Source organism: Diadema antillarum, unplaced genomic scaffold (assembly GCF_040938485.1).
Source record: "Diadema antillarum isolate AM-2024a unplaced genomic scaffold, OU_Dant_1.0 seq00002362_RagTag, whole genome shotgun sequence".
Classification (NCBI taxonomy): domain Eukaryota; kingdom Metazoa; phylum Echinodermata; class Echinoidea; order Diadematoida; family Diadematidae; genus Diadema; species Diadema antillarum.
The window spans coordinates 103,862-119,244 of record NW_027272976.1 but is presented as its reverse complement, the minus strand read 5'-3'; the positions used below and the strand labels follow the sequence as shown (position 1 = coordinate 119,244).

The following is a 15,383-nucleotide window of genomic DNA, read 5'->3' as shown; positions in this document are numbered from 1 at the left end:
ATTCTATGAACATCTTGGTAAAAAAAAAAGTTGCCCTCAACCACCAAAGAGCTTGTCGAGAATTGCTTTTCAAATTCTATGATAAATTGCTTCTCAACCCAGCATTGCTTTTCCAACAATCGACTCACAGCTCCATTCGCCTTCTTTTGTTTGAATATATGTGTCACTTGTTTCTTTCGAACCATGATCGCGCCATGCAGACTACGGGGCTCGTCAGCGTATCCAAACAGCCATTCAGAGGTACCATGACACCACGTGTATTCGCTTTGTGCAGCGGACCAACCAGCGGGACTACGTCGAGGTCTTTCCTGGCAACGGGTAAGAAAACAACAAAAGAAAAACAAAAACAAACAAACAAAAACGACAGCGACGTGACAGAGAAAAACTACGAAAGGAAGAGAACAATCACCAGGTCTTTCCTTCCAGCAAATTGATCAAAATTCCACTGACAAAGCACCTATTCCGGAAGATAAGACTTCGTGTGAACGAATCACCGTGACTTAAACGTATGACCGCTGTCCATTTTGGTATCTACAACTCTCTACTCCTGCTCACACACACCGTTTTCTTTTCTTCTTCTGCTGCTGCCTCCAGTCAAACTTCTGCATCTTTATGCTTGATGAAACAGCCATCAAGCTTAAATTGCACATTGATGGGTATTTCACGTGACAGTAGCTTTTTTTAACATAGTGTAAATCTCTCTGCTCCTTGCCCTATATAGCTGCTATTCACTAGTCGGGCGTGTCGGCGGTCGCCAGCAGTTGTCTCTCGGGGTGGGCTGCACGACAAATTTGGGCACCATCATCCACGAATTCATGCACGCCATCGGGTTCCAGCACGAGCAGACCAGAGCTGATCGAGATAGCTTTGTCTACATCTACACACAGAACATCATCAGAGGTAACGGCCTCAAGAATTTCCAAACTTGAATATTAGCTATTATTATAGTTAAAGCTATTGTAATCATTATAAGCTATTGTAGTTAACAGTATATATAATGATTGACTAGCATGACTAATGCCAGCTCAATGCGATTTCAATTTGCACGAAAGCAGAAGACAACTCCCCCTCCCCCTAAAAAAAGGACGACGACAACAAGAACAAGAATCGATCATTCACCCATTTCCCCCAGCAATTGATCTATTCCTTATGTACGTGTAATACGATGGACGGAAGTTATTCAGTGATAACCAAGAATGAGCTTTCTGCGTCAAATCACTTGTAAACGAGCGAAACATTTCCTCTGCAGAGTCGGTTGTGGTCATCTCTGTAGTATCGATAGCAGTTGAGTCCAGCAAGAGTGTCATCACTTTCACAACTTTTGTCCGATTTAAAATTCCGCAGGGCTCGAATACAACTTCGACAAGTACGATCTGACTCGGATCGACCACCTCGGCACTTCGTACGACTACTTCTCCGTCATGCACTACCACATGACCGCCTTCAGCTCCAACGGCCAACCGACCATCGTCGCACGCGACCAGAGAGTGCGACTCGATTACCGGTCCGATTTCAGCAACGTTGACATCGACGAAATCAATATCCTCTATGAATGCAGTGAGTGCAACGGTCATTTCCCTTCTTTGAGTAGGGCAGAGTTTGACTGGCTTGGACTAACTTGCTTTTATCTTACTTGGACTAACGCCTGAGCGGATCCGAGGGAGAGAAGAATAGAATCATTAAATGAAAGAAAGATATAGAGGGGTGAAGGTGAAGGTTCCATTTTCTTCACTTTGTCTCCCTCTACGAATTAAGTTAGTTAAGATCGCAACTGATGATCTGTGAATTAACAAACATGTCGGAAAGCAGTGGACGACAGGCTCGAGTCCCACTGGTTCCTTTTTTCCGACATGTTTGTTAATTTACAGATCAGCTGTTGCAATCTTAACAAATTCAATTTGTAGAGGGAGACAAAAATGGCCCCCCAAAATACAATCATTATCAACATATAACTACGAAGTCCACACTTTTGCACATTTTGTAGCATGCTACACAGACATTATGTCAAAAAAATGCAAAACGTTGTGCACTTCTCTTTATTCGGCATTTCTCTTTCCACACTCCATAGTGCACCAGGTGTGGTTCTTGTAATATACACACACAATTACATATATCTTATAATGGCCTTATTCTCATGCCGCTTCTGCAATTTGCCATTATTACAACAATGTCTTCAATTATATTCCTCTTGACGTTTGTCCTGGGTGCGGCAGTCAAGTAACGAGCAGGAATAATCCTTACATCTGTACAATTATGAAGATGAAAATGAAAGTAGCAAAGACAACCCTGCATGGATGCAAAATCTTAAAACCCATTTTAGTCATTCTAGTCCATTTATCTATTATCCACTGTTTTGAGATTTAAGCCAAGAACTTCATCAAAATGGGAAAATGAATTTGATTGCCATGACTTTTTATGTGAGTCTGTATACACATCGTTATATAGGTGTATATAGGTATATACATAAATATACATACATAAATTGATTGAATGGTTCATTCATTCATTCATTCATTCATTCAGTCAGTCATTCAGTCAGTCAGTCATTCATTCAGTCAGTCAGTCGTTCCTTATTTACTTATTTTTTTCTCCTTTTTTTCACAGGCAACACCGGTGGAGGTGGAGATGATGGGACAAACCCGACAAGTAAGAATGAGTGGTAACTTCATCTTTGAACACCAAGAGTATCAACACACAATACGATCATATAAAGTCCCACTACGTACCAAATGGAGTGCAGACCGCTATTATACGGATTCAGGCAAAACATAGAGAAATACACGGATGTCCCCATTCCTATACTGCTTCAGCACTTCCAGTGATGCAATGTTATTAAAGCATCAATTTTGAGGGGTTTGCTTTGTTTCTGATGTACTGTTTTGTCATTTGACGCTCCTCTTCAATTATCGAAGACAATTTTATTCCCATAGAACAACGTCAATCCCCACCATTCGTCAGATGTTTAGGGTTTCTTTCTATATCTAGCTATCTATTTATCTTCTTGATTCATTGTCCTTATGTCCCCATTAATTGTTTAGACCCAGATGATTGTGTTGACAAGAATGAATACTGTCAGGCCTGGGCCGAAGCGGGTTTCTGTCAGCGTAACCCCCAGTGGATGTTGGCCAACTGTCTCATCAGCTGCGACGTCTGCCAACCCGATACAGGTATCAGAGAGTAATTTTTGTGGCTTCGTGCATGCCTCATGTCTCATGCGATCATAATTACAATCTTATGCTGCTCTTTTAGCATCCCTCCCCAGCCCAGCATTTTCCTCGATTCAAAATTTTTTGTCGTACTTTATTTCACTTTATACTTATAGATTTTACATAAGGTTATTATACTTTGAAATGTCAATATATGCACATATCTTCTGTTAAAAAAGATATTTACATGTTTTGTTGGAGATGGATAATGAATGAATAAACTATAGGAACGAACTAACGAATGCATGAATACATAGTTACCGATGTCAGGAATATATGCAAATTAATGACCGTTCTCTTTTCTCCACTTGAAAAACCAGAGAGACATCACATCCACGCCTCATCCCTTTTGAAAAACAGTAGTAAACTTTAATCTGTAATGCTGTAATCTGTACTGCAACGAATTTGTCTCAAAAGCAGAACGCGTAGGATCTTCTGTGATCTTTGTTTTTGACGAATCGCTCTCATACCCCTTTTTTCTTCCTGTTTTCTCATCAGGCACCGGCGGAGGCAATGAAAGTGAGTATTGAGGCAGATTTAAATTATTCAGATATTACTTAGCGTTACATCAAATTATAATAGAATCCTTTCAATCAATTGACGTCTTATGATCGTATGATTTTTCCCCATATTATGATGATATGGGCTTGCGTTCTCGAGCAATCCCAGAGTAATAAACTAGTTTGGGAAGTTAATTCATCCCGTTAATTTCTGTGTACATGAAGGGTACTGCGGGGAAAAACAATAAATCGCATGGCGAAATAACAAGCATCAAAGAGAAAACTGAAACGAGTCTTCATCTCAATTTACTGACGTTACAAAACTCCTGTTTTTATTTTCATGTTCACTAAAACCTTGAAAATAATTTAAGTGTGACCATACAAAAGTCATTGCTTTTATAATGACCTGTATCTGAAAGGCGCCGTTGCTCATTTGAACCTTTGTTACCTTGTTTTTCGGTCTAACATCTCCTCTGCTTTATTTTCTTCGTGTTGATAGACTGCAGGGATATGGACGAAAGCTGTGAATACTGGGCAAGCATTGGTGAATGTGAAGCCAATCCGTCGTGGATGCTGCCAAATTGCCAAGTCAGCTGCAATCAGTGTGACGTCGTAACAGGTGAGAATGATGGGACAGACAGACATACATACAGACAGACAAACAAAGAAACAAACACACAAAACAAAATCAAAACGCACCAATGAAGCAGCCAAAACTCTTTCATGGGATCTAAGGCAATTACCCCCTGGACAATTACCCCAGACCCTTCCCCTGATCTTAACCCTAATCCTAACCCTGAACCTAATCCTAACTCTAACCCAAATTCTAATCCTAAACCTAACCATAATCCTAATCTTTTTAATCTTGTGATAAGGTTAGAGTAAAGATCGGGGTTAGGGTTAGAGTTTGGGTTAAATTTAGGTTTAGGATTAGGTTCAGGATTGGGATCAGGGTTAGGATCAGAAGAAAGGTCCGGGGTAATTGCCCAGGGGTAATGGCCCTAGACCCTAGCGGACACGGAGATCACCGAATGTGATTCTGATCGTAAATCATGACACAATTGTCAGCGGAAGTCAGTTCGGGATATGGGACATAGAAATAATTTTATGTTCTAAACACAGCAATTTGATGCAACAGGTGCATGTACTTAGTATGAAAGTGCAAAACAATGAATTTATGAAAATATGTTACCTTATGCCAATTTGCAATTTGAATGATAGCAATTAAACTAAGAAACGAAATTGTGAACGTTCGCATGATGGAGTAAGTGGTATCACTGCACACAATCACCGACTGCAGATTTTATTGTAAAGCAGTAATTCATGTTTTGGCATATAATCGGCCACAGGGCTGAATGTCACTACGATGAAATCATCCCTGATTAAAACTATGTGTGTTCTTTTCTATGCTTGACCAGAAAACTGCGTGGACCTGAACGACAACTGCGCCCTGTGGGCTCGATTTGACCAGTGCTCGGCTAACCCAGACTACATGCTGACGAACTGCCCGAAATCGTGCGGACAGTGCAGTGAAGGCCTAATGAAAAGTAAGTGCATAGCGCCATCTTTTGTCGAAAGCCAAACTTAAGAGTTGGACATGATCGATATAAGTTACTGGAGTACACAGAGTGTTGTTATCAATTTACTCACAGTGCTTGTGTGTGGTATCAAACTCACCGTTGAGCATTGAATCTACCACCTAGTTTGATATCCAGCTTATCGCGGTAAAATCAGAGAAAAAGAGACGATTGTTCTTCTGATGTAACGAAACAGCTTCACTTTATTCATTTGATTACAATTTGATTAAAATCATCGTCCTCATCGTCGTTGTTGTCGTCGTCGTCACCACATCGATCACCTTTCTGTTTCTCTCAGTCATTCGTGTTTCAAAGGTATTGAAGTGTAGATAATGCCTTCAAGATCCATACGCAAGGTAGAAATTCAGAAGAATATCATTTAGTAGAGTAGTTTTTTTCACAAAAAGAAAAAAACAAACAACAGTAAAAGCAATAACTAAAGACATCTCATGCACGTAAAAAGATCGCGTCTTTCATTCATTCATCGCAAAGAGCACATCCAACTGGACCCCATGGAAGACCAGCTCGTGCAGCTGTATATAGAATGTCAAACCTTTGTCTCAAATGGAAAAATGAAATAGCAAAAGCAAAAGGCAACTCAAGAACAAAATTGGGTCTTACGTTCTCTATTTAGTACTTTTGATTTATGCCTCAAATACCTCATATTCTTCTCCCTCCATTTGTTTTTTACAGGTTGCGAAGATTATAATGAAAACTGTCCTGATTGGGCAGCTTACGACCAATGCGACCTAAACCCGGGCTACATGAACTACAACTGCAGAAAGAGTTGCGGGCTCTGCACGGCCAGCTCGCCTCTTGACCTCGTGCCGCAAGGTAGGCTAAAACAAAGCTATCCGTACACACAATTTGGCCGACTCGGTTTCAGTTCGGTACAACATGGCATATATTCCTTTGCTACTTGGACAATTAATCTAGCTTAGCAGAGCATTATGTCGCCATATCGTTACCCAGTGGAGCAGAGTTGGCCTAACTTTATAATTATGACCAGATGATACCGGGCGAAAAAAAAAATACAACAACGAAAGAAAGGCCTCTATGCTCGTAGCTTCACGGGGAAAAAAGAGTTACAAAGCTCATTTACCACTTGGAACCAAAAACCCCCTCTCTATCCTCGTAGCTGTATCAAGATTAGATTAATTGTCCAAGTGACACAATCAACATGGTATATGTAGAAGACACGTTTTGACGTAAAAGACGGTGACGAAGAACACAATTTTCACCATGATCTGAGTTATCAGAATGCGATAAATGAAAGGTTGATACGTAAGGAAACGGGACAAGTAACGTTTGTTTTGTTTGTTTGTTTGTTTGTTTTAAACACGGGTTAAGATTTGGTTATATCAGGATTTAGAAAAATAAGAAATTAGAGGAGGCGGAGAGATGATGCAGATGTCTTTGTGATTCTGTAAGTCTCAACATTGCACAGTGAGGTTAGAGGTTCGAGCCCCGGTAACCATTATAATCATGTTCGTCCTCAGACAGAATAGGAATCGCTACATTAGTATGGTGGGGTAGGTATCATTCATTGACGATTCCGTATACATTATGTACTTTGGCAGTCGGTACGAAACGTTGCCGTGCATGGGAACTGAAATGATGATGCATAATTTTACAGAACCATGATTGAAAGTTTGGCTAATTATGACGACATGATGAGAGTCAATCAAATTGCAGTCATTTACTAGTTATGAAAATCAGCATGATTATCATCTTCATTCGTTTTTATCATCGTCATTATACGCTTGCGCAGTGACGGAGGTTGTGCTCAAGAAGAATTGCAGTCCTATGATTGGATAAACGCCATCTACGTCAGGGAAAGAGAGTTACTTTTCACTTGCATCCATTTTTTTTTTCATTATTGGTTAAAAAAACTGAATCCTGAATTCTCAAAGTGGCCCTTCTACTAGTTGTTAGCATTCGAGCCTCTAAATGAGCTGCCTGGCTTTTCAGACGAATAATCCTCACTTCACCTCCACCCAACAAGGATGTACAAAACCATTAAAGATATGCATTTCGTTTGTCCTCTTTGTCAGAATCAATCTGTGCGTATCGACTTTTGGTCGTAGCTGCTTTACACAGACATTAATGTATTCCACCTTTCCTTTTTCTCCCCCAAATCCAGCGCAATGCCAGGACACCAACGGTTACTGCTCCATCTACCAATCACAAGGCATGTGCGAGAGCAAGCCGGAGTACATGAACATGTTTTGCCCGTCGACTTGCGGGATGTGTCCGGAGCAACTCTACGCCGGTAACGGGGCGAGCGGCCGCTGGTCTCTGCAGCAGTGGTTGGTGGTTGCGCTGGCCACTGTTGTTCTTTCCAGATTGGTGTAGTCATGTCTACACCTCTGCTTTAGATGTAACATTTTGTATAACCCAATTCTGATTAATGTCGACATCAAATCAAGAGTCAGCATTCAATGAAGTGCGTGTACATTACTCACTGACAAACGTTCAAGGAACCTCTACAGGCCTTACCTGTTGGTCCAAGAACGTGAGGGACCTGACAAAATAAACGCAGATGTTCAGTTATTGAAAGTGTTACAAACTATGCAGTGTTTTCAATAACACAAAATACTGTAATCTTCGTAAACCCTATTACTAAATCCTTCAGTTAAACACAGCAGTTGTTGTGTTAACATACGATTGCAAACACGAGAGGTTTAGCAAGCTTTATCACATTCATTACACCTTCTGTGTGAAAATTGAACACAGTACTTTGTTCTTCGTAATGATCAGCTGTAACTCTAACTTGTCGTAAACTTTGGCAATCATTTCGTACCCAAAGTGACTGTAAGATCGTTATGCTCAGAGGAAAGAGAGAAACACTTTACTGCATTACCGACGAATCACCATGGTAACGCATGCGTGTTTCAAATTGTCAAGTGCAATTAACCAGTTGAACAAAGTTAAATAAAAACAAACAAATACAATCCAAAAACTGAGGAGAGCTGCTGTAGTATCTATAAATGTAATTGATCCTTGTGAGCACGCGCTTAAATTTTGGGTTGTGTTTTGCTTAGCAATGATCGAGGATCTAAAAATCAAAAAGGAAACATGTATAGCAGTCATACTCTTCAAATTTATTTCAAGAATTTGTTAGAGTAAGATCAGTGATTGAGAACGAATATTGAGTTAGGGCGCTGTGCCTACACAACAGGACTGAGTTCTTCGCGAAGTCCGCAGTCTTGTTATTGTGTCAGTGTTTCACGTGTTCCGTAAAGTTGTTCTGGTTAAACCATTCGGTTCCAGGGATGTCGACAGTGCGTACAATATTCTATTGGGTATTCTGTGTCAATCATTACTCAAGGCACACAAAAGAAAAGGTTAGGGCCATGTAAATATGTGTCAGCGCCGCTGAGCGGTGCTCATGACGTATAGAAAATGAAAAAAATACAGTAAAACAAAAAACAGAGTCCTGTTACTAGCTTCGCTTTTCTGATAATCACTTTTACAAAGTATACAAACAGGACATAAATTTATACTAACAAGGTCTTTGTACTAATATTGATGCTGTACAATGTTTTCGTGTTACCATAGTACATGTAGTATATTATATACCTGTGAATAAAATTCACTCCTCCTGTCGTTAACACATAAAGAGAAATGTCGTACATATATTTTTTCCCTCCTGCTTTTCCAGTCGTGTGTTGTACGCTAGTTGTATGGTGGACGTTATGCAACGCAGATGATTGCGTAGACACGCGTTGCTTTTTGTCATCTGGAGTAATGATTGTATATGCGGAGTGGATGTTTCCGAAGACATCAGATGATGAGAGAATGCTAATGATGGTGCGAGATATTCTGCCTCATACGATGTGACGAGGGCAAAGAGAGATTGACGGAGTTTCTGATATTTAAGGTTATTTTTTTTCCATTCTATCAATTATACCTATACAAGTTTTGACGCAGAATATGAACCTTTCGTGTGTGTTTTTTTTTTTCGCTCTGCGGCATTGGAAGTTTAACTTTTCAGAGTTACAGCGGTAACAGCTGTTGTATCGCACAGACACACACACACACACACACACACACGCACATAAACATGCATTATTACAATGTTGATCTTTACCAGCTCGCAAAATTTCGTCATTGCTTCATCCTACTAAGATGGCATGGAATGACGCAGTCTTGTAAAAACATTCAAATGAATGTATTTAAAACAACTCAAATATACGGATATTAAAATTATTAGTGATATGCAAATTGTACAATCCTAGCAAATAAGTATTTAGTGTAGGAGATAAGTGGTATGATCAACATGATCCGAGCAATGATACACACGACACAAGAACTAAAGCACTCGATTGTGATGGATTAGAGTGTGAGTCTGGGAAACTAAAATAATGTGAAAAGCATAAAAGAAACTTAAGAGGTAAGTATATGGTAGCACTTTTGTATGTATTCGTCCATTTCTGCTTATGATAAATAAATATATATATATATATATATATATATATATATATATATATGCACATATGTATTCATTTGTATATATATAGAAATATAATATATATAATATATATGAGTATATATACATATGCATAAGTATATAAAACATCATGATTGTATACTAGTATATTGTATATCAGATATTTTGTATGTATGCGTGTGTGCATAATTAAATTTCTCCCCCTATTGTGTATTTATATTGTGTTTTCGCAAATTAGAGCCACTATATACTTTGAAGAAAATCTTACCTTCAAAAATACACGTCAAAGAGGGAGGGAGGAGGGAGAGGCTTCGCTAAGAAAGGAATTGTATTCGTCGTAATACAAAATAAACACCCACCACAACACCAGGAAACGTTGGCTTATAACGCTGCATTAACTCAGCATGAAGAAGACGTATCAGCTCCTGCTATTTTCAAAGACCACCAATGCCTTGACCCAACGAGAGAAATTGAAAAGTCCATTGGATATCTTTTTTCTTTCCTTTCCGTTTTTTGCACTGAAATGCTTCCGAGAAAAAGAGTACAATGTATATCAGATATTCTGACATCAGCTGTTATTATCAAGGGGAAAACGTAGTGTGAATTGAAAAGGCTTTGGGAGATAAGGGGCTTTCACCCGTTAACGATTCGTTCATTTCTAGTTCAATTCACAATGTATTGATTGATATCAACGCAATGTCCTCAGGTTAAACCCATCAGTTATTCAAACAATCTTATACTAGAAAATGCTGAAACTAGATTTGAATAGAGGAAAGAATTGCTGTTGCTGTTTCCGATGAGGAAACAGTGTTGCTATCATCGCGTTTCATTTATTTTTCATTTCCAGCGAAATTATAAAATACAACCACAAACACACAACATGGGTATATGAACACAATGAGTATATTTTAGGTATTTACATGAATTACGTAAGTGAATTGTTACATGATAAAGGTAGTAAAAATTAAGCTGAATCATATGGAATTGAAGGCATAATTTACAATTTGCAGGTGAAACAAAAACCCACCTTTAGTGCTTAAAATAAGTTATAGAATGGGAGTGAAGGATAAAATAAACGAGGTAAAAAGTGTAATTATTATAACCAATGTTAATTATTGCTAAATAAGATAATGCCAAAAAAGAACAATGATTATAATAACATTGTTTCTGTTTATATAGACTAAATCGTCTGCAGTTACGATTTAGTGAGAAAAAATAGTGGTATCTCCTTATATCTGATGCTTTAAAGTGAAATGTTTATAACTAGGATTTTTTGTGAGTGATACAACTGACCTACACATAGTATCAAATGTGATATCTCGGACATCTTTTTAAATCACTGCTCCCAATGGTAAACAATACCCTTAAGTACCACTGTATTAAACAATGGGTAAACATGTAGGCTGTTGGAAATGGAGTGATGGGAACAGTGATTAAGTTGTCTTTGCTGGGTTGTGATATCCAACATAGACTTTCCACAACGCACACCAGCTTCTCGCATCAAATTTCCAGATTTGACATCACAGGTTAATTAAACAGGCGTAAAACTGGTTTAACGCATATGGAGAGGAATAAATTCATAAACTGCAATTTGCATTGCTCGTGTACTACCGACATACAAAGACGGCATGCTTTTATAATTTGTGTCATGCATCATCATCATCATCATCACAATGATAATACTACTACTACTACTACCACTAATGACAATAATAATAATAATGATAATAATAAAGATAATGATAATAATAATAATAATAATAGTAACAATAGTAATAATGATAAGTTAAGATAAGAAGAATAATGGTAATAGTATTGATGATTATTAGTATTTGTATAGTAGTAGTAATAATAATAGCAGTATTAGTACTATCGTTATTGCTATTTTAGTATTTCCATCGTAACTATCATCATCATCATCATGATAATTATCATTACATCGTCATAATTTTTCCACAAATCTCCAAAATCACCAGTGAAGCACCCTCAACGATGAATTCTGAATAAAAGGGACATTTATTTTCTCTTTGAAATGTTGAGAAAGACAGAAAAGGCAGATAGTTTAGGTATCATTATTACAGAGAAACATACATATACATTAATATACAATATGCATATTATCTGTGTATTATTTCTTTTTTTTTTCACACTGTGATCGTCTACTTAGTAATGTTTCCAAACTCGAACTTACTGCATGAATCACCACAGCACAGCTAAGCACGTTGCATTGATATGAATAATGGAACAGAAGTCCAGTATTGAACGAGGAACCTTATAAGAGCTCAAGGTTAGGTATATGAGCACCACGGCTTTCAGTGACACGGCGTGAGTCGTATTGTACTTGAACTATCGCCTACCTGGTGGTCACTGCTCTGTTGTGATGGTCATCCTTCCCAGTGCTGACGACAGAAATAAATCAGATTCCTTTCATGCCTTTGAAAGGACCTCAATACCAGAATAGGCAGAGAACACTTCAGTCAGCTAGGTGTCTACGTGAATAGTGTTCTTTTCCTCTCTCCCTCTCTCTTTCTCACGAAGTGATGACGCCTTTGAAAAAGTGGTTATTCATTCAGTGATACACAAATAACAAGGATACGATATACGGGTTTTATAGTGCGATGTCTTTCTGTTATACTGGAGCATTTGGGATAAGATTGAAAGTATCATAATTGATCATGGTATAAGTGAACAGCAGTAGGAGGGGCGTGTGCAATGTTATTATTCGTTACCCTTGCAGGATGAGCTTTAGCCAGTGTGGAAAGAAGGTGTAGTGATGATGATGTCTGCAAAGGAGATTATCATAATTGGCTCCTTGGAAGTACCATCAAAATGATAGCTGAGATTATGCATTGTTTTGAAGCTCACAATTAGTAACTTGAACATGACACTTTAACATATGTCAATAAAACCAGTGGACGTCCCCTTGCATTATCATATCATTATCAATCCATTTGATGTTTCCTTTTCCCGCTTTTTCTAGGTGCAATCAACGTCAAAGTGCACTTCGCATGGTGACCCATCTCTTGGCATGCGCACAGACCGGGAGGTCGTGATCTTGATTGCTCATCGACACTTCCATAACGGTCGGAAGAATGATATTGTGACAGCCTTTAAAGGACAAGTCCACCTTCATATACATAAGGATTGAGAGAATGCAGCAATATTAGTAGAACATTTTATATCAGTAAAAGTTTGAGGAAAATTGAACAATCCGTTCATAGTTACGAATATTTTAAGTATTTGCGCAGTCACTGCTGGAAGAAAAGACTACTACAGTGTATGATGTCACATGCGTACAACTATATAAGGAAAATAAAAAGAGAATTTCACAAAACTTTACTTTTTGAATAAAGTGCACATTTCTTGTGACGTATGTTAAGGGTAATATTATTCCCCCTGCCTTCTGACAGAGAGAAGTCGAGTGTTCTTTTGTTATGCGAGAAAAATGGAAATATGTTGAATTTTCTTTATTCTTTCTTAATATCGTTGTACTCATGTGACATCACAAGCTATATAGCTGTATGCAAACAATGCATACAAGACAAAGATACTTGGGCCTAGCTAGAAGCGTTCTCGTCAACTGGAGACAGTCAACGGCTTCTCTATTCAACCATGAGTAATAATATCTAAGCTTTAAAAAAGTGTAAAAAGAATTGAAATGAGCGAGATATTGTTGACTAAAGTTAATGTTATTAGAAGGCGTATCTTAAGAAGCCTCACAAGCTTTCAAAGGCTATCATCGGCGTCAAAAGAAATCAAACAATAAACCATCCCCCTCTGCTTTCACGACTTGTCATTGTTTTGAAATGCTAGAGAGCAAGACGACGGAATTGAGGAGGAAACAATTGTATCCTGGATTGTACATAGACAGAAATTCCGCCGATGTTCACCAATTCATTAAAGTCTGAGGTATTCACAGATCGTTCATTCCATTGACTCGTCTGTGCCCAATTCGATGACGTGAGCAAACCTTTTTCTTTTTATGTGAGTCTGTGTGTGTGCGTGTGTGTGTATGTGTGTGTATATGTGTGTTTGTTTTGTTTGTTTTTTTACATTCATGAGATAGCGAGTTGGATATGTTTCCTCTATTCGGAATGAGAGATTTCCTTCGATGATATGTTTTATGGCCATTAACAAATAATTTCATGTAGTGTAGGGGGAATTTTGGTCCGTGCTTTTCCAAATGTCAGTGCTTTATGCATCTATATTTGTTTTTGGTCTCTTTTTTTCTTCAAAAGTGAATGGCCAATTTTTTTTTTTTGTTAAAGTCTTTAGTTGCTGTTTTTTTTTCGAATTTGAGGCTGATTACGGTTCCTACGTTATTTCTCTTCCCCTGTCAGATACAGTAATCTTCATAAAAATGTCATTATTATGACTTAAAACAAAGAACCTTATTCTCCCTAGAGCACTTCCAATCTTATATCTGTAGACGTTAATTTGAAATAAGGCAATTTCCCGTAGATTTACTTTATAAAATGAGTTGATCGCTACCCATGTCGGAGGTATCATTGCCCTTTGTCAAATCACATTCGTCAATATCTCGAGGTTAGACTAACCCTTTTTTTCTTTTCAAAACGTTCTATTTCTACGTGTCATTATCTCATACTGCTGCTCTGTGCATGTTTAAAAATATGAAGTGTAAGTAGGCCTATTATGATTTCAATCTGGTTCTTGTCTTTACCAGAAAAAGTGAAGTACCTTAAGTATGGTTTAGAAAGATTTATTTTCCTTGAGATCTTAATGTTATATCTAAATTACCTAATTCGTGGAGGTTCATATTCATTGAAATACATAAATGACATGAGTATTTCTTCCGTGCCTTAATCAGTTGAGTTTCCATTTAAAGTTAGTCCACTGCGGACTCTGTAGGCCTATATAACTATGTGACCAAGGGCTTGCTGCATAAAACGTTGAACACGAGAAAAACTCTGGGAAGAATCGAAATTTCAAGTTAATGATCCTCGCCCTCCCCAATTATTGACTTAACACAAAGAGAAGCTTTGCTATATATCAACACACGTTTTTCTCAGGTACTAAGTTTTACGCAACAGGCTCCACATTTGCTACCTCGTGAAGATATATAGTGGATAAACATCACATAGAAATTCAACATGAATTGAATACCCATGTCATGATGTCGCCATCTTTTCATTGATACAATTCAAATACAGTTTGCCTTATATGCATTTCCTTAAACAACATTTTGTTTTATTGTAAAAAAAAACTGCATTAATTTCGCTTGAAAATGCATGAGTCACATTGTACTCTATGGTTTTGTATATGCAAATGCCATATTGCATTCTGTACTTTTGTTGGAAATGAAATGAGATAAAATGAAATTAAGATGACTATGCTAATTAGAACCTCTCACCTTAGGTGTCGATTACATCTCATCATATTCAGTATACATCGTGGCCAGAGTGTGCGGATGAAGTACCGAGCAGCAGCAGCGAGTGGTATACTGCGCCGGATTCGTCGCACTTTTTTCCCCGGCAGGGAACTAGTACTTGGTCACCCGTTCCAAGTAATATGATTTCGTCGACAAAGTTTGGCCCGCCGCATAGCGAGGAGGAGGAGGAGGAGGCTGTTGACAGCGCCGCCTAACGTCCGGCGAACTGAGGGGGCACGTGTCGGCACAGGGGGGTGC

At 38.3% G+C, this 15,383-nt stretch overlaps 1 protein-coding gene across 1 annotated transcript in view; it reads left to right on the top strand.

The window, feature by feature from the left end:
- The window catches only part of LOC139714653 (zinc metalloproteinase nas-6-like), a 49,415-nt gene extending 41,714 nt beyond the window's left edge, over positions 1-7,701 (top strand). The window contains exons 7-16 of the mRNA XM_071626332.1: positions 201-318; positions 722-900; positions 1,345-1,557; positions 2,620-2,646; positions 3,039-3,167; positions 3,705-3,725; positions 4,206-4,325; positions 5,125-5,253; positions 5,977-6,117; positions 7,427-7,701. Of these exons, the coding sequence (XP_071482433.1) occupies positions 201-318; positions 722-900; positions 1,345-1,557; positions 2,620-2,646; positions 3,039-3,167; positions 3,705-3,725; positions 4,206-4,325; positions 5,125-5,253; positions 5,977-6,117; positions 7,427-7,638 (1,289 nt within the window). The 3' untranslated portion in view covers positions 7,639-7,701. The remainder of the gene's footprint in view (positions 1-200; positions 319-721; positions 901-1,344; positions 1,558-2,619; positions 2,647-3,038; positions 3,168-3,704; positions 3,726-4,205; positions 4,326-5,124; positions 5,254-5,976; positions 6,118-7,426) is intronic.
- The last annotated feature ends 7,682 nt before the right edge of the window (positions 7,702-15,383 follow it).